The sequence below is a fragment of the Oncorhynchus tshawytscha genome, linkage group LG09 (genome assembly GCF_018296145.1).
Source record: "Oncorhynchus tshawytscha isolate Ot180627B linkage group LG09, Otsh_v2.0, whole genome shotgun sequence".
NCBI lineage: Eukaryota > Metazoa > Chordata > Actinopteri > Salmoniformes > Salmonidae > Oncorhynchus > Oncorhynchus tshawytscha.
Window position 1 is genome coordinate 68,801,620 of NC_056437.1, and position 20,161 is coordinate 68,821,780.

General features: G+C 38.1%; 3 protein-coding genes and 1 pseudogene across 3 annotated transcripts in view; 3 read left to right on the forward strand and 1 right to left on the reverse strand.

Moving 5' to 3' along the window:
• LOC112259172 (interferon a3-like) overlaps positions 1 to 20,161 on the reverse strand; it is a 148,176-nt gene that overhangs the window by 33,543 nt on the left and 94,472 nt on the right. The gene's annotated exons all lie outside the window — the stretch shown is intronic.
• LOC121847203 lies at positions 2,504 to 3,490 on the forward strand (annotated as a pseudogene).
• On the forward strand, positions 12,748 to 14,315 carry LOC121847204 (interferon a3-like). The gene is made up of 5 exons (XM_042327307.1): positions 12,748 to 12,882; positions 13,151 to 13,225; positions 13,356 to 13,505; positions 13,813 to 13,890; positions 14,226 to 14,315. Exons 1-5 carry the CDS (start codon positions 12,748 to 12,750, stop codon positions 14,313 to 14,315), a joined length of 528 nt encoding a protein of 175 aa, XP_042183241.1.
• On the forward strand, positions 17,869 to 18,858 carry LOC121847202 (interferon beta-like). Its single transcript, XM_042327306.1, has 5 exons — positions 17,869 to 17,993; positions 18,091 to 18,178; positions 18,310 to 18,459; positions 18,556 to 18,648; positions 18,751 to 18,858. Exons 1-5 carry the CDS (start codon positions 17,869 to 17,871, stop codon positions 18,856 to 18,858), a joined length of 564 nt encoding a protein of 187 aa, XP_042183240.1.

Consider the following 20,161-nt stretch of genomic DNA (forward strand, 5'->3'; position numbering starts at 1 on the left):
ACGCTTTGCTGAGAAAGGAGACACGTGGCTATCTTTGTGTAACCCGTCGCGATAGTATCAATATGCAATATGCTGAGGGGGAAATACCTCGTCAGAGCTTCAGACTAACTTCCACATGAAGCGCTGTTTGTTTTTAATCTCTCCGCTGGCGTGAATAAGCATAAATTCATTTAAACTTGACTTTGGGGTCTTTAGCGGTAATTTCCCCGACTTGTGAATTCAATGTATTTTGTATAATTTGTCCAAATTTCGTTCTTGTCTAAAACCAATGAGAGTGGTTTTATCTAACCATCTGAAGGGATGTAGATTTAACTCGTTGCTGATCATCAGTCACATGACTACTTTAAGTTTATACACTTTGACAGGTTAAAGGAAATATTCATAGCCTGTTATACATTAAAAAGTATTAGTAAGTTCATAGTATGTGAGGATCTTAAAACATCTAAGGTTAAAAAGATCATGCATTCAGTATTAGTTGATAGAGATTGATAACATTCATATAATTGTGTTAAAGTTAAAATCCGTCAAGCGTACAAAGGGTACGAATTGTGAGAGTAATGTGTAAACGTTATATTGATGACTTTATTTTGTGGTGCCTAAAAGTGTTAATCTGTGATCTACTAAATGCTCTTAATCTATGAGCCTGAGATCGATTGCTCTGGTCTCCACCCATATTCCTGGGGAAATCGCGGTCTTTTCTCATTGCACTAAAAGTTTAATTGAGAAAACAACACCGTCTCCTCTACCAAAGTAAAAATGAAAGAATCCAATTACAAATTTTTGTACAAATTTTATTATACTCCTTTGAGACTCCATAGAATGAAAACAGATATGTCTCCTAACTGTAAAAGATGTACCTCTGAAAGTGGAACCTATATGCATGTATTTTGGAGCTGTAGGGAGATTGCCAGATTCTGGCAATCTGTACATACTGCTGCACAGAAAATACTAGAGGTACAGTTTGATATGACCCCGTGTATCTATCTTCTTAATGCCCAGCAGGACTTTGTTCTTGATCCTGACAGAGAAAATTTGCTCATGACTATTACATACTTTGCTAAGAAATGTATTCTTCTATTGTGGGCCTCTAATACCCCTCCTACATTTAAAATGTGGATTGACCAGATTGTTGACTTTCTCCCTCTTGAAAAGCTCACTTATGACCTCCACAAGAGACAGCCCAAGTTTGATAGACTCTGGTCTCCACTACTCAACTATATTTCAAACTGGACAGAGTGAACGGGGTGACTATGGAAATGCGCAGATACATGTTGTGTAAGGTACTGTAAAACCTAAAAACGAATTATTGGCCCGTCGTCTCAGCGAATGCTAGAAATAGCTGATAAGAACCTTCATAGTGCTGCTGCAAAGTGTTATATGTTTTTTTTTTTGTGTTTTTATTTAAATTTTGTTTTTGAGTACGTGTGCGTATGTATGTATGTGTGGGTATGTGTGTATGTATGTATGTGTGTGTGTGTGTGTGTGTGTGTATGTATATGTATATGTATATGTATATATATATGTATGTGTGTATGTGTATATGTGTATGTGTATATATATATATATATATATATATATAAACGTTATATTGATTACTTTTATTTATTTATATATATATATATATGCACCAAGGAAAATAAATAGATTAAGAAAAATAAGTGTTTTTATTTGACTTTATCTTTCATTTGAATTTTATTTGAATTTTTCAAATGTACTATTATATTTTTGACTTTTTATTTTTATTTTTTAAGCCTGTCACATCTGTGAATGTGGAATGTGTTTTGTTGGTTGATTGAAAAACAAGAACTTAATAAAACTTTAAATTGAAAAAAAGAAAACAACACCGTATCACTCTCGTGCATAGTAACTTTACCCCAACCTACATGAACAAATTACCCCCAGACATTGACTTGGTACACCCTGTCTATAGCCTCGTTATTTTATTTTGTTACTTTTTATAATTTTTTACTTTAGTTTATTTGTTCAATATGTTCTTAACTGACTTTCCTAGTAAAATAAAGACATGAAGAGGTCTATTGCATTCATTGTGAAGTTAAGGGGTCGTTGTTCTACCTGTCTTTCTTTGAAACGTTTGAGCTCTCACAAGACCAGCTATGAGTTACTTTCTTTCAACCTGCCTCCCATGAAGGAACACTCGAAACATGCTGAGAGAGAAGTGGAGCACACGAAAAGAGAAATCCGGTCTTGCGGTTCACTAGGCAAAACTTTCCCAAATTCATTCATTTTAACTCCTAATTTAGCGAAACACCCTTTCACTTTTTGTACATCCTTTCAATCCTCACTATTTAAATTCACCCGCAGATATGGGATCAGAACACAAACCACATTCTCACTGGAGGAAAATTTAAATTTACTGGCAACAGGTGAGTCAAAAAGATGCTATCATTTGATAATTGATTCAGGATACAAATAATTAATTATTTTCAGGATTATATTCGACTAACAATGATCATCTGCAACAGATCATCTAACTACAATAAGAATGACACTTCAGACTGTCACTTGGATGAGCGCCTTCCTCTGCTCTCGCGCAAGTTTGCTCCATGCCCATGCCTTGCCAGCTACAAGGACAGCTGGTGCGAATAACCCACAACCTACTGAGAGACATGGTACATTTATTAAATTACTTTTGTCTTGAGAAGTATTATCCAACTATGTTTAACTGAATAGCACAACGTGATTGCGGTGTTTTCTCTAACTTTCAGGGGGTATTTTCCTCTGGAGTGCCTGCAGGAGAATGTCTTCGTGCCATTCCCAGCCACCACATTTGCAACCTCCGGTGCGCCACAGGTAAGGGCAAGCGTGTACATCCAAGTGTTCTTTACAGCATGAAAGAGTATTTGCAGCCGTTAGGATAAGAAAGTAGAAAACTTTAAACTGCCATTTATGTTATTTGAAATTATTGTTGTTGTCCGTTTCAGTTGAGCAGCAGTGGTGCTATGGCTATTTATGAGACATTGAAGAACATCGACACATTGTTTGGAGCTGACGACCTGCCTACTAAGTGGGACCAACAGAAGTTGGAGAATTTTCAGAATATTGTATACCGCCAGATTGAAGAGAGTAAATGTGTGAGTTACTATGCCAACACAGATCGCTTAACTGTTTACTTGTGGTATTGTGACATTTTTATTATTATTCATCGCCTGCCTTTTTCTTTCTGGCAGATGATGGGCAGTGTGGATACCAGTGATTATCTCATCAGGACAGAAGGACTGAATACGTACTTTGGGAACATTGCAGCAGTCCTAAACGACAAGGTAGACTAAAGGTTAAACACAAATAGACAATTTTTGATCATATCTCTACATTTGACAATATTACCCTACATTGTCCTAACAGTTTATTTGTATTTTCACAGAATTTCAGTTACTGCGCCTGGGAAGTGGTTCGACAAGAGCTCCTGTACAGCCTACAGTTCATTCTGCAACACAACTCTGATAGCCTTCTGTGGGCCAACAGAACATGAATTTGAACTTGCAGAACTTTTTCACAGTTGTGTTTGATTTTAAAAGCCTACTATTCTACAATCATGTAATGTGCAACGTCAAACAGCAGTATTATTCATGTATTTATTTATTTATTTATTTAACAAGGTTATTTTTTTTATGTATGCCTATTCATGAATTTATTGATTTATATATTTGAAAATATGTTGCTCTTCATCAAATGTTAAGTTAATAAACACTTCTATACTTTTAAATATTGTTAATCTGAGTGCTCATTCTGTAGCCAAGTCTGTCGATTTGTGAACATTCATATTTGTATTAAACATGCTCAGAACATATGGATGGCAGTACATTTAGTGCTTTAGCCTACGAATCCATTAAGGAAAGCCCTAAAATCAAGTCAAATGTATCTTCTCAAAATGTGGTTATATTGATAATCCTTTTTTCAATTAAGTGTGTTGCAGCATTGGACATGGCGGACCTGTTTTGAACGTTGTACTTAGAGTTCCTATACGAATTCAGTTCCTACTCTAGAGATCCTATTAAATGATTCGAAATCCTAATTATATGGTTCCAACCCACTCTGTGGAATTGCGATCCACTATCAATACCGTAATCGGAACAATTTTAGCCGAATAGACAACAGGTGCACAGTGATTTCACAAGCAGTGAGGTCAAATGGTCGATCTTTAGCCTTCATTCAACACTATCAGTCTCTCTATTAATAACATGCATTTTCATTTCAAATGTGTGTTTTACAAACCCTGAACAGCCATATGTTTAGATTGCACTGCAATCTGATTAAAAGAGAGTTAACAGACATAATGTGTGAGCAAAATGTGGTCTCTGTGAAATGTCAATTGAAACAACGGATCTAGCTAACCCTACACAGAATCTGAAAAGTGTGGTGTGCAATATGCACAATTTCAGCATATTTATATTGAACATGGCCCTCATTTAATAAGACAGAGACCTGCACCATTGTGTTACAGTTATTCGTTTTTCATATTCAGTTATTGCCCGCTAAATATCTGCTTACTGTTTAATCATGAAATGCATGGCTCCAATGCAATTCTTTACATAGACATGTATGAAAACTGTTCACCTGCATTATATTCACCTGATTCATTTCACAATAGCATAATTAAGAATCACTCACTGAAAATGTGGGCTTATAAAGTGAAGCGAAAGCCTGAACAATGCAACCTTCTTCAACACAAATCATTGTTTTATATCTTCATGGAGCGATACTTGGTTTTATACTTCAACAATGTAGGTATCATATCGAATAAAGATAATAGGTTGTTAAACATTTAGAATGTCTGTTGCTATCAAGTTCTATCAAAAGAAACATGGCTTGAAATGGATGTGCATCTGTCTGACTCTGTTCTGCCTAGACACTGCAGCATCCCATCTGTGTGGACGCGGTTGGGCAGATGGAACGATCTGAGCATAGATCTGCTCTTAGATATGGTCAGTAATTTAAATTGCTCCAGTCCACTATTCTGTGTGCCCAAATTGATTGCATAATAACGTGTCAAATAACACCATTTGCCGTGTCAAATAAGCTTGTTCACCAATCAGGACTTGAATATGACTACTTGTCACATAATAATTTGACGCGTTCGTACATTTTTACGTAGTTATTACACACTGATTACACTATCACTCGTATTACATATGTCACAACGATTCTTCGATAGGTATGCTCTGATGCTGCTAAAGTTGTCTCGCGCACCTACAGTGCTGGTCATAAAAAAGCTAGCTAGCTGATGGATGCAAACAATGTGTCCCCCCCAAAAAAAAAGCCAAACGACATAATCTTTCTCAGTAGCTATAGTTAGATAGTTAACTATATAGCTAGGTGTCATCATCTAAAATAATCCTAATTTATAAGACAGTTCTTTTTTATCTATGGTGGTCTGACCCATCTATGTGAAGATAGACACAATAAGGATTAGCCACAACAGTAGACTTTGCGGTTAGCCTTCAAAATAAAATTGTCACTGACAATGATGCAAAGTAATACAATAGTAGAATTATGCCATAATTTAATAGATCATAATAAACGAGTTTGGAATGTTGTCATTTAAAATCAACTAAAGACAATAATTTGTCAATTTGGGAAGAAACCCATTTAGAAAACCTGAAGTTTCAGTTGGCAAATATTTTTTTGCATCGGCCCAGGCTACAGATACGTACTTTTTGGACACTGCTTCCAGGTGGCTGGGTGACCCGGGGCTTCTGCGCAGGTGCAGTATTCTCAACTTTGCGCACAGTCCCAGCTCTACTCATGGTGAACCCCCTTTCACATTTCTCACAGTCAATTGTGAATAACAACTCTTCAAATGGTTCCAGTGAAACGTCATGCAGAATCTGCATACCTACCATTTGATCTCAATCAGTTTCATGAGGATATGCATTTAGATTTTCTTGAGTTGTAGGCTACAGTTTCGTAGTAGCCTATAGTGTTGTTTTAAATGACGTACCATGAGTGAATTGTAGAGCAGATGGTGTTAACAAACTGTAGCATAGCCTACCTGTTTAGTTTCAATCAAAGCACATATGTTGCCTAGCAGCACAATCGTCCTCAAATTTCATGAGAAATTAGTTTTTTGTTGTTGTTGTTGTCTTACAGTAACGTTATACTACGCTATTATATTTGGTTCTGTTATGTAGAAAACGATCATTATGTGATCTTGCAGAAATAGATTCAGCTTTGATCTAACTTTATTAAATGAGCACCATTATCCACAGTAGGCTAGCCTGTTCTCTATGAATGGAGAGGAGACTGTGTGGAGTTGGGGGGTCCTGCACATGTGCAGAATCTTCAGGACCTTTAGCTGTTGGGAGGAAAGATCCGTTTTTTTACAATTTCCTGTTTTTATTTCACATCATTCTTTCAATAATCTCACCAGTAAAATTATAACTAACCAACACTAACACTTTGATGAAATCAATTCACCTTAAGCTGTCACCGTAGGATCATTATTGGTTTGTTCTTTACCTCTAGAACACAACTTGAAACTTCAGGAGGAGGAACCCAAGTGGTGGACCGGTTTCAAAGACAGAAAAGTAATTTCTACATTTGCGGCTTAATGAGGAAATGATTAAAATAATTAAAATCTTTGTACCATTATTCTAGTTTTAGATGCACATTAGGATAACATTATGTAAACTGTAATACTAATTAAGTGTCTTCTTTTGGTTTTATTTCAGAGGGTCAAGCAATGTCGACAAGGTTGTCAAGCCAAAACTTGAAACTGTGGGGAGACTTTCTCTTTAACCTCAAAGAGAAACATGCTTTTCTTATGCTATGAGAAAGCTTGTAGAATGTAGACCTTTCCACATTGCTCTGTAATCTTTATTTAAATGTTCAGACTGTTCTCTCTTGTCTCCTTCTGTCTTTGTACTGGATATTTTTAGGGATTTCAAGGTCTTGATACTGTAATCGTGAATAACATTGTAACATGTTTCAACAATGAATATGTATGATTGGTTATATTTTTCACTTTGAATGTTCTTGAGTAAAAAGTTATATCAATGTAATTGATATGACATGGAAAAGTAAAAACAACAAGAAGCATGTATCCTGTGTTCACCAAAGTAATTTGTTTGCGTTGCCACTTTTTATGAAACAATATGTTTCCAGAATGATTCCATTAATATGTTTACAGTCTTTCACTGAAACAAATATAGAACCTTCCTCCCTGAACCAAAATGGGGTCCAAATAGAACTTTACATGGTGCCATTTACTCATTATTACTGCTACTAATAAAACATATTCATAGATAAGGATATAATAATACACACATATATATATATATATATAATAAAGGACAAAAGAATACCAGCATAGTTTCGAGATTCTATTGTCAATATATACAACCGTCATCAGAAGCAGCCAAAAAGAGTAGATCATCTGCCTCTAATAGAGTTACTGACAGACTCTGAGCAATACAAATAGTGTTTTAACTTAAAAGTAATGTAATGATTAACTATTGAATCACCAAGACATATTATAAATAATTTGTTTTGTCTAATTATTACTTGGAAAAACGGTGAATTGTGGCTACAATGTTGTATCAGGCTCATGTTACGCTTCCCGGGCGAAAGAGCATTGGGTAAGACCGACAGACCGACCGACAGACCGACCGACAGACCGACCGACAGACAGACAGACAGACAGACAGACAGACAGACAGACAAAGCACGGAGAAAGTCTAGGCTAAGAGAAAGTGATGAAGGGATCTGAGACCAGCAGTGAAACCTAGCCTTATTGGCGGCTCCATAACAACAACAATTTATATTGTCTATCAATATCCGAAATAGACATAAGGCCTATGTTTTTCCAGCAGTTAACTGACCTACCTAGTTAAATAAAGGTTAAAAAAACAAGAATGGTCCACCACCCAATGAACATCCAGCCAAATTGACACATTTGTGGGACGCATTGGAGTCAACGTGGGCCAGCATCCCTGTGGGACGCTTTCGCACCTTGTAGAGTCCATGCCCCGACGAATTGATGGTGTTCTGGGGGCAAAATGGGGTGCAACTCAATAGTAGGAAGGTGTTCCTAATGATTTGTGCACTCAGTGTATGGTCAAATATCTGCGGCCTGCTAACCCTTAGCTGTCTTACCGGCTGCTATCTGAATAGACAATCGGACAATTTTTTAAAAAAAAATTTTATTATTATGTTTTCTTCTTGGGCCTCTATAACTATATCTATTATTTTTATTTTTGTTGTTGTTGTGTGATTTGGATTAATCCCCTCTACCACACGGAACCCCACTAATCTACTGACGGAACGCAAGAGGTGGCTAACAACAGACCTCCATCCTATGCTAGCTTGCTACCGATGGCCTGGCTAGCTGTCTAAATCGCCGTGACCCCCAACCAACCCCTCCACTCACTGGACCCTTTTGATCACTCGACTAAGCATGCCTCTCCTTAATGTCAATATGTCTTGTCCATTGCTGTTCTGGTTAGTGTTTATTGGCTTATTTCACTGTAGAGCCTCTAGTCCTGCTCACTATACCTTATCCAACCTATTAGTTCCACCACCCACACATGCAATGACATCTCCTGGTTTCAATGATGTTTCTAGAGACAATATCTCTCTCTTCATCACTCAATACCTAGGTTTACCTCCACTGTATTCACATACTACCATACCTTTGTCTGTACATTATACCTTGATGCTATTTTACCGCCCCCAGAAACCTCCTTTTACTCTATGTTCCAGACGTTCTAGACGACCAATTCTCATAGCTTTTAGCCGTACCCTTATTCTACTCCTCCTATGTTCCTCTGGCGATGTAGAGGTGAATCCAGGCCCTGCAGTGCCTAGCTCCACTCCTATTCCCCAGGCGCTCTCTTTTGACGACTTCTGTAACCGTAATAGCCTTGGTTTCATGCATGTTAACATTAGAAGCCTCCTCCCTAAGTTTGTTCTATTCACTGCTTTAACACACTCTGCCAACCCGGATGTTCTAGCTGTGTCTGAATCCTGGCTTAGGAAGACCACCAAAAATTCAGAAATTTTAATTCCAAACTACAACATTTTCAGACAAGATAGAACTGCCAAAGGGGGCGGTGTTGCAATCTACTGCAAAGATAGCCTGCAGAGTTCTGTCCTACTATCCAGGTCTGTACCCAAACAATTTGAACTTCTACTTTTAAAAATCCACCTCTCTAAAAACAAGTCTCTCACTGTTGCCGCCTGCTATAGACCACCCTCTGCCCCCAGCTGTGCTCTGGACACCATATGTGAACTGATTGCCCCCCATCTATCTTCAGAGTTCGTGCTGCTAGGCGACCTAAACTGGAACATGCTTAACACCCCAGCCATCCTACAATCTAAACTTGATGCCCTCAATCTCACACAAATTATCAATGAACCTACCAGGTACCTCCCCAAAGCCATAAACACGGGCACCCTCATAGATATCATCCTAACCAACTTCCCCTCTAAATACACCTCTGCTGTCTTCAACCAAGATCTCAGCGATCACTGCCTCATTGCCTGCATCTGTCATGGGTCAGCGGTCAAACGACCTCCACTCATCACTGTAAAACGCTCCCTGAAACACTTCTGCGAGCAGGCCTTTCTAATCGACCTGGCCGGGGTATCCTGGAAGGATATTGATCTCATCCCGTCAGTAGAGGATGCCTGGATATTTTTTTAAATGCCTTCCTAACCATCTTAAATAAACATGCCCCATTCAAGAAATTTAGAACCAGGAACAGATATAGCCCTTGGTTCTCCCCAGACCTGACTGCCCTTAACCAACACAAAAACATCCTATGGCGTTCTGCATTAGCATCGAACAGCCCCCGTGATATGCAGCTGTTCAGGGAAGCTAGAAACCATTATACACAGGCAGTTAGAAAAGCCAAGGCTAGCTTTTTCAAGCAGAAATTTGCTTCCTGAAACACTAACTCAAAAAAGTTCTGGGACACTGTAAAGTCCATGGAGAATAAGAACACCTCCTCCCAGCTGCCCACTGCACTGAAGATAGGAAACACTGTCACCACTGATAAATCTACCATAATTGAGAATTTCAATAAGCATTTTTCTACGGCTGGCCATGCTTTCCACCTGGCTACTCCTACCCCGGTCAACAGCACTGCACCCCCAACAGCAACTCGCCCAAGCCTTCCCCATTTCTCCTTCTCCCAAATCCATTCAGCTGATGTTCTGAAAGAGCTGCAAAATCTGGACCCCTACAAATCAGCCGGGCTAGACAATCTGGACCCTTTCTTTCTAAAATGATCTGCCGAAATTGTTGCCACCCCTATTACTAGCCTGTTCAACCTCTCTTTCGTGTCGTCTGAGATTCCCAAAGATTGGAAAGCAGCTGCGGTCATCCCCCTCTTCAAAGGGGGACACTCTTGACCCAAACTGCTACAGACCTATATCTATCCTACCGTGCCTTTCTAAGGTCTTCGAAAGCCAAGTCAACAAACAGATTACCGACCATTTCGAATCTCACCATACCTTCTCTGCTATGCAATCTGGTTTCAGAGCTGGTCATGGGTGCACCTCAGCCACGCTCAAGGTCCTAAACGATATCTTAACCGCCATCGATAAGAAACATTACTGTGCAGCCGTATTCATTGATCTGGCCAAGGCTTTCGACTCTGTCAATCACCACATCCTCATCGGCAGACTCGACAGCCTTGGTTTCTCAAATGATTGCCTCGCCTGGTTCACCAACTACTTCTCTGATAGAGTTCAGTGTGTCAAATCGGAGGGTCTGCTGTCCGGACCTCTGGCAGTCTCTATGGGGGTGCCACAGGGTTCAATTCTTGGACCGACTCTCTTCTCTGTATACATCAATGAGGTCGCTCTTGCTGCTGGTGAGTCTCTGATCCACCTCTACGCAGACGACACCATTCTGTATACTTCCGGCCCTTCTTTGGACACTGTGTTAACAACCCTCCAGGCAAGCTTCAATGCCATACAACTCTCCTTCCGTGGCCTCCAATTGCTCTTAAATACAAGTAAAACTAAATGCATGCTCTTCAACCGATCGCTACCTGCACCTAACCGCCTGTCCAACATCACTACTCTGGACGGCTCTGACTTAGAATACGTGGACAACTACAAATACTTAGGTGTCTGGTTAGACTGTAAACTCTCCTTCCAGACCCATATCAAACATCTCCAATCCAAAGTTAAATCTAGAATTGGCTTCCTATTTCGCAACAAAGCATCCTTCACTCATGCTGCCAAACATACCATTGTAAAACTGACCATCCTCGACTTTGGCGATGTCATTTACAAAATAGCCTCCAATACCCTACTCAACAAATTGGATGCAGTCTATCACAGTGCAATCCGTTTTGTCACCAAAGCCCCATATACTACCCACCATTGCGACCTGTATGCTCTCGGTGGCTGGCCCTCGCTTCATACTCGTCGCCAAACCCACTGGCTCCATGTCATCTACAAGACCCTGCTAGGTAAAGTCCCCCTTATCTCAGCTCGCTGGTCACCATAGCATCTCCCACCTGTAGCACACGCTCCAGCAGGTATATCTCTCTAGTCACCCCCAAAACCAATTCTTTCTTTGGCCGCCTCTCCTTCCAGTTCTCTGCTGCCAATGACTGGAACGAACTACAAAAATCTCTGAAACTGGAAACACTTATCTCCCTCACTAGCTTTAAGCACCAACTGTCAGAGCAGCTCACAGATTACTGCACCTGTACATAGCCCACCTATAATTTAGCCCAAACAACTACCTCTTTCCCAACTGTATTTAATTTTAATTAATTTATTTATTTTGCTCCTTTGCACCCCATTATTTGTATTTCTACTTTGCACATTCTTCCATTGCAAAACTACCATTCCAGTGTTTTACTTGCTATATTGTATTTACTTTGCCACCATGGCCTTTTTTGCCTTTACCTCCCTTCTCACCTCATTTGCTCACATTGTATATAGACTTGTTTATACTGTATTATTGACTGTATGTTTGTTTTACTCCATGTGTAACTCTGTGTCGTTGTATCTGTCGAACTGCTTTGCTTTATCTTGGCCAGGTCGCAATTGTAAATGCGAACTTGTTCTCAACTTGCCTACCTGGTTAAATAAAGGTAAAATAAATAAATAAATAAAAATATAATTTTTCGTTTGAAAAGAAAAGGACAAAGTGCCAACAAATCATGTTGTCATTGCTCGTCAAAATTGCATCACCAGCAGGTAAAAGTTGGTTACATCATTGTTGAAATTAAAAGTTGAGAGACGCAGATGTCTCCCTTCCACTTTTAATTTGAAACGCAACATTGAGGACAGACCGCAGTGAAACAATATTTCGGACTAACTTGGGAAAGAAACACACTAAATTGACTTATTATGTGGGTAAATGTCATAATTGTGGGGTTAATGTCGACTTTGACGATATTGTATCAGCCTTTTTGCATTTGTTGTATTTTTTTTTGCAGTTCAGGCGAAGTTATTGGCAGTTAAAAGCTCGCGTACAGCTCATTCTCGCGATTAGTCTATATCTAAATAAAATAACATATATTGTTGTGGTTAAACTATCATTCAACGCTGGCATTTGGTCGTCCAGAAGTCGGACAAGGCATGGAATTCCTTTGCCTGCATGTGCTAGCTAGAGTCTGGAAAGTTAAAGTCCCCGCCTCCGGTAGGTTTATCAGGGAAATTCTCCGTACAATTTTCGCTTTCCCATCTCCAAATAAAACTCGTTAAGAGCCAAAATGTTCAACTCAACTGGAAAACTAAGAGCGAAGCAAACTACTATTTACAATGTATACAAAAGAGAGCTGGACGTGTATTTTTCTTATTATTTGCAGTATGCAGAGCGTGTGTAATTGTTGTGACTGGATCCGACACCACTACGGTCACTTGAGCGCAGAATACCTTTCCCTGCTGGACCAGATGGTGAGTTATCAGCACACTGCAAAAGGAGACTGAATGCATGTATTAAGGACAGCAAAACAACCAACCTATCAAAATAGTATTGTGTTTCATGTTTAGCCTTTGTGTTAGAAGACTGTAATCTATATGTGAGTAGCCATAGTAAAAGGGCGCTAGTCTATAATGACAGAGCGATCGCGAGAGGCTATATACATTAGGTCTATACTGTCCTTGCAGTATAAGCTATACTTTTAGACGAGTGACTTAAAATATTATATTCGTTGTATTCCAGGGAGGAGACATCACAGAGCAGGAGGCCCCTGTCTTTTTCCCCGAATTACTATACCGACGCATAGATGACGCCAAGGTAAAAACTATAATTTTGACTTTTCATGTTCTGATATGCTTTAGTATAGCGGTCTTGACCCAACGTTACATTGATGGCATAATTGAAGCCTATACTGTTTCTAATCTTCTTTTTACATGTTCACGTGTAGTTTGAGGACCAAGTCAGATTCCGGAACGAGACCATCTATCAAATCACAAAACTGTTTGATGGGAATATGAAGGCTGTCACCTGGGACAAGAAAAAGCTGGACGATTTCCTCAACATTCTCGAACGCCAGTTTGAGAACCTTAAATCCTGTGTAAGTAACGGTTCTATTTAAAGTATGGTCCCTGTTTCGGTCAGGGCTCTCCAACCCTGTTCATGGAGAGTTACCCTCGTGTAGGTTTTCGCTCCAACCCCAGTTGTAACTAACCTGATTCAGTTTATCAACCAGCTAATTAATCGGCTGTGCTTGATGAGGATTGTAGTGAAAACCTAAAGGACCGTATCTCTTCAGGAACAGGGTTGGAGGGCCCTGTTTTAGGTGTAGACTATTAACTGTAGAAGTGAGAATCTATGGGCTATTATGTTCAGTGGGGGGCTAATGTTTTCATTTTGTCCAACAGGTATCACCTGCCGAGAAACCTGAGAGGAGACTGAAACGCTACTTCAAGAAGTTGAATAGGAAGGTTCTGAGAAAAATGGTGAGTTTGTTTTCGGGTGGCAACGTGTTAAATACATCTAATCAAATGAATATAAACTAGGCTAAGCAGGAGCAGTTTTGTAACACTTTTGGGGTTTTAGGGCCATATGTATTAAGCATCTCAGAGAAGTGCTGATCTAGTGTCAGGCCTCTGTCCTTATTCATAGTGATCTGAAATGCAAAACTGATCCTTAATCAGCACTCCTACTCTGAGAAGCTTCATACATTATTATTATTATTATTACAATACCAGCTCTTTGTTGTTCAAGACAATATGATCATTATATGACCAGAAAGTCTACACCTCTGATATTTACATGTTCCTTTGTATTTCAGAACTACAGTGCGCAGGCGTGGGAGCTAATCAGGAAAGAGACGAAACATCATTTGCAAAGATTGGATATTTTTGAGGCAAAGATGCACTGATCATCCGGACTCATCTCAGAAGCTACGCCCTTAACAGTTTATAAAGAATGCAAACAATCAAGTGGGACCCTGTTAGTCTATTTATTATATTTAAATGCATAATTTATTGTTTTTTATTATTATAAATTAATATTTATATTTTGTATGTCCCTTTTGTACCTATGTTGAACTGAACTGTATTACCTGTCTGCTTGAATAACCTGTGAACAAAATTGCATATTGAAAATGTGTGTAGTTGAATCTTACTGCGTCTCTGTGCTTTTTCAGTGTCTCACACCCTCACACTTATTCTCAGTGGTGGAAAAAGTACCCAATTGTCATACTTGAGTAGAAGTAAAGATACCTTAATAGAAAATGACTCAAGTAAAAGTAAAATTCAACCAGTAAAATTCTACTTGAGTAAAAGTATTTGGTTTAAAAATACATAAGTATCAAAAGTAAATGTTATTGCTAAAATATACTTAAGTATCAAAAGTAACAGTATTTCCAATACCTTACATTAATCAATCCAGACATTACCATTTTCTTGTTTTCTAAATTTACGGAGAGCCAGGGGCACACTCCAACATTCAGATATAATTCACAAACAAAACGTGTGTTTAGTGAGTCCGCTAGATCAGAGGCCGTAGGGACGACCAGGGATGTTCTGTTGATAAGTGCGTGAATTTGACAATTTTCCTAACGAGTTCTTTTGGGTGTCAAGGAAAATGTATGGAGTAAAAATAATAACATTTTCTGAAGGAATGTAATGAAGTAAAAGTCAAAGTAGTCAAAAACATAAATAATAAAATAAAGTACAGATACCCCCAAAAAAACGTTTTAATAATTAGTACTTTAATGTATTTTTTACTTAAGTACTTTACACCACTGCTTATTCTACATGTTTGGCCTGTTTAATACTTAGAAATGCACCTGTTGTAGACAGACAGGGTGTCTGAGGATTGCTCTCACAAGGTCCGCTCAGCGTGAAAATATTGTCTAAACACCCAGACTGTGGTTGTCAGGCGTTGTCCTCCTCTGCAGCAAGTCTCTGGGAGCAAACGCTTTGCTGAGAAAGGAGACACGTGGCTATCTTTGTGTAACCCGTCGCGATAGTATCAATATGCAATATGCTGAGGGGGAAATACCTCGTCAGAGCTTCAGACTAACTTCCACATGAAGCGCTGTTTGTTTTTAATCTCTCCGCTGGCGTGAATAAGCATAAATTCATTTAAACTTGACTTTGGGGTCTTTAGCGGTAATTTCCCCGACTTGTGAATTCAATGTATTTTGTATAATTTGTCCAAATTTCGTTCTTGTCTAAAACCAATGAGAGTGGTTTTATCTAACCATCTGAAGGGATGTAGATTTAACTCGTTGCTGATCATCAGTCACATGACTACTTTAAGTTTATACACTTTGACAGGTTAAAGGAAATATTCATAGCCTGTTATACATTAAAAAGTATTAGTAAGTTCATAGTATGTGAGGATCTTAAAACATCTAAGGTTAAAAAGATCATGCATTCAGTATTAGTTGATAGAGATTGATAACATTCATATAATTGTGTTAAAGTTAAAATCCGTCAAGCGTACAAAGGGTACGAATTGTGAGAGTAATGTGTAAACGTTATATTGATGACTTTATTTTGTGGTGCCTAAAAGTGTTAATCTGTGATCTACTAAATGCTCTTAATCTATGAGCCTGAGATCGATTGCTCTGGTCTCCACCCATATTCCTGGGGAAATCGCGGTCTTTTCTCATTGCACTAAAAGTTTAATTGAGAAAACAACACCGTCTCCTCTACCAAAGTAAAAATGAAAGAATCCAATTACAAATTTTTGTACAAATTTTATTATACTCCTTTGAGACTCCATAGAATGAAAACAGATATGTCTCCTAACTGTAAAAGATGTACCTCTGAAAGTGGAACCTATATGCATGTATTTTGGAGCTGTAGAGAGATTGCCAGATTCTGGCAATCTGTACATACTGCTGCACAGAAAATACTAGAGGTACAGTTTGATATGACCCCGTGTATCTATCTTCTTAATGCCCAGCAGGACTTTGTTCTTGATCCTGACAGAGAAAATTTGCTCATGACTATTACATACTTTGCTAAGAAATGTATTCTTCTATTGTGGGCCTCTAATACCCCTCCTACATTTAAAATGTGGATTGACCAGATTGTTGACTTTCTCCCTCTTGAAAAGCTCACTTATGACCTCCACAAGAGACAGCCCAAGTTTGATAGACTCTGGTCTCCACTACTCAACTATATTTCAAACTGGACAGAGTGAACGGGGTGACTATGGAAATGCGCAGATACATGTTGTGTAAGGTACTGTAAAACCTAAAAACGAATTATTGGCCCGTCGTCTCAGCGAATGCTAGAAATAGCTGATAAGAACCTTCATAGTGCTGCTGCAAAGTGTTATATGTTTTTTTTTTGTTTTTTATTTAAATTTTGTTTTTGAGTACGTGTGCGTATGTATGTATGTGTGGGTATGTGTGTATGTATGTATGTGTGTGTGTGTGTGTGTGTGTGTATGTATATGTATATGTATATGTATATGTATATGTATGTGTGTATGTGTATATGTGTATGTGTATGTATATATATATATATATATATATATATATAAATAAACGTTATATTGATTACTTTTATTTATTTATATATATATATATATGCACCAAGGAAAATAAATAGATTAAGAAAAATAAGTGTTTTTATTTGACTTTATCTTTCATTTGAATTTTATTTGAATTTTTCAAATGTACTATTATATTTTTTGACTTTTTATTTTTATTTTTTTAAGCCTGTCACATCTGTGAATGTGGAATGTGTTTTGTTGGTTGATTGAAAAACAAGAACTTAATAAAACTTTAAATTGAAAAAAAGAAAACAACACCGTATCACTCTCGTGCATAGTAACTTTACCCCAACCTACATGAACAAATTACCCCCAGACATTGACTTGGTACACCCTGTCTATAGCCTCGTTATTTTATTTTGTTACTTTTTATAATTTTTTACTTTAGTTTATTTGTTCAATATGTTCTTAACTGACTTTCCTAGTAAAATAAAGACATGAAGAGGTCTATTGCATTCATTGTGAAGTTAAGGGGTCGTTGTTCTACCTGTCTTTCTTAGAAACGTTTGAGCTCTCACAAGACCAGCTATGAGTTACTTTCTTTCAACCAGCCTCCCATGAAGGAACACTCGAAACATGCTGAGAGGGAAGTGGAGCACACGAAAAGAGAAATCCGGTCTTGCGGTTCACTAGGCAAAACTTTCCCAAATTCATTCATTTTAACTCATAATTTAGCGAAACACCCTTTCACTTTTTGTACATCCTTTCAATCCTCACTATTTAAATTCACCCGCAGATATGGGATCAGAACACAAACCACATTCTCACTGGAGGAAAATTTAAATTTACTGGCAACAGGTGAGTCAAAAAGATGCTATCATTTGATAATTGATTCAGGATACAAATAATTAATTATTTTCAGGATTATATTCGACTAACAATGATCATCTGCTACAGATCATCTAACTACAATAAGAATGACACTTCAGACTGTCACTTGGATGAGCGCCTTCCTCTGTCTCGCGCAAGTTTGCTCCATGCCCATGCCTTGCCAGCTACAAGGACAGCTGGTGCGAATAACCCACAACCTACTGAGAGACATGGTACATTTATTAAATTACTGTTGTCTTGAGAAGTATTATCCAACTATGTTTAACTGAATAAAACAACGTGATTGCGGTGTTTTCTCTAACTTTCAGGGGGGCCATTTTTCCTCTGGAGTGCCTGCAGGAGAATGTCTTCGTGCCATTCCCAGCCACCACATTTGCAACCTCCGGTGCGCCACAGGTAAGGGCAAGCGTGTACATCCAAGTGTTCTTTACAGCATGAAAGAGTATTTGCAGCCGTTAGGATAAGAAAGTAGAAAACTTTAAACTGCCATTTATGTTATTTGAAATTATTGTTGTTGTCCGTTTCAGTTGAGCAGCAGTGGTGCTATGGCTATTTATGAGACATTGAAGAACATCGACACATTGTTTGGAGCTGACGACCTGCCTACTAAGTGGGACCAACAGAAGTTGGAGAATTTTCAGAATATTGTATACCGCCAGATTGAAGAGAGTAAATGTGTGAGTTACTATGCCAACACAGATCGCTTAACTGTTTACTTGTGGTATTGTGACATTTTTATTATTATTCATCGCCTGCCTTTTTCTTTCTGGCAGATGATGGGCAGTGTGGATACCAGTGATTATCTCATCAGGACAGAAGGACTGAATACGTACTTTGGGAACATTGCAGCAGTCCTAAACGACAAGGTAGACTAAAGGTTAAACACAAATAGACAATTTTTTGATCATATCTCTACATTTGACAATATTACCCTACATTGTCCTAACAGTTTATTTGTATTTTCACAGAATTTCAGTTACTGCGCCTGGGAAGTGGTTCGAAAAGAGCTCCTGTACAGCCTACAGTTCATTCTGGAACACAACTCTGATAGCCTTCTGTGGGCCAACAGAACATGAATTTGAACTTGCAGAACTTTTTTACAGTTGTGTTTGATTTTAAAAGCCTACTATTCTACAATCATGTAATGTGCAACGTCAAACAGCAGTATTATTCATGTATTTATTTATTTATTTATTTAAACAAGGTTATTTTTTTATGTATGCCTATTCATGAATTTATTGATTTATCTATTTGAAAATATGTTGCTCTTCATCAAATGTTAAGTTAATAAACACTTCTATACTTTTAAATATTGTTAATCTGAGTGCTCATTCTGTAGCCAAGTCTGTCGATGTGTGAACATTCATATTTGTATTAAACATGCTCAGAACATATGGATGGCAGTACATTTAGTGCTTTAGCCTACGAATCAATTAAGGAAAGCCCTAAAATCAAGTCAAATGTATCTTCTCAAAATGTGGTTATATTGAAAATCCTTTTTCAATTAAGTGTGTTGCAGCATTGGACATGGCGGACCTGTTTTGAACGTTGTACTTAGAGTTCCTATACGAATTCATTTCCTACTCTAGAGATCCTATTAAATGATTCGAAATCCTAATTCTATGGTTCCAACCCACTCTGTGGAATTGCGATCCACTATCAATACCGTAATCGGAACAATTTTAGCCGAATAGACAACAGGTGCACAGTGATTTCACAAGCAGTGAGGTCAAATGGTCGATCTTTAGCCTTCATTCAACACTATCAGTCTCTCTATTAATAACATGCATTTTCATTTCAAATGTGTGTTTTACAAACCCTGAACAGCCATATGTTTAGATTGCACTGCAATCTGATTAAAAGAGAGTTAACAGACATAATGTGTGAGCAAAATGTGGTCTCTGTGAAATGTCAATTGAAACAACGGATCTAGCTAACCCTACACAGAATCTGAAAAGTGTGGTGTGCAATATGCACAATTTCAGCATATTTATATTGAACATGGCCCTCATTTAATAAGACAGAGACCTGCACCATTGTGTTACAGTTATTCGTTTTTCATATTCAGTTATTGCCCGCTAAATATCTGCTTACTGTTTAATCATGAAATGCATGGCTCCAATGCAATTCTTTACATAGACATGTATGAAAACTGTTCACTTGCATTATATTCACCTGATTCATTTCACAATAGCATAATTAAGAATCACTCACTGAAAATGTGGGCTTATAAAGTGAAGCGAAAGCCTGAACAATGCAACCTTCTTCAACACAAATCATTGTTTTATATCTTCATGGAGCGATACTTGGTTTTATACTTCAACAATGTAGGTATCATATCGAATAAAGATAATAGGTTGTTAAACATTTAGAATGTCT

Bases quoted from the DNA above. Each gene is read 5' to 3' on its own strand.
- LOC121847204 (XM_042327307.1), top strand. From the start codon at position 12,748: ATGTATACAAAAGAGAGCTGGACGTGTATTTTTCTTATTATTTGCAGT. The intron at 12,883-13,150 runs GTGAGTTATCAG...GTTGTATTCCAG, and splicing joins TTTCCCTGCTGGACCAGATG to GGAGGAGACATCACAGAGCA. The intron at 13,891-14,225 runs GTGAGTTTGTTT...TTTGTATTTCAG, and splicing joins GGAAGGTTCTGAGAAAAATG to AACTACAGTGCGCAGGCGTG.
- LOC121847202 (XM_042327306.1), top strand. From the start codon at position 17,869: ATGACACTTCAGACTGTCACTTGGATGAGCGCCTTCCTCTGTCTCGCG. The intron at 18,179-18,309 runs GTAAGGGCAAGC...TGTCCGTTTCAG, and splicing joins CAACCTCCGGTGCGCCACAG to TTGAGCAGCAGTGGTGCTAT. The intron at 18,649-18,750 runs GTAGACTAAAGG...GTATTTTCACAG, and splicing joins CAGCAGTCCTAAACGACAAG to AATTTCAGTTACTGCGCCTG.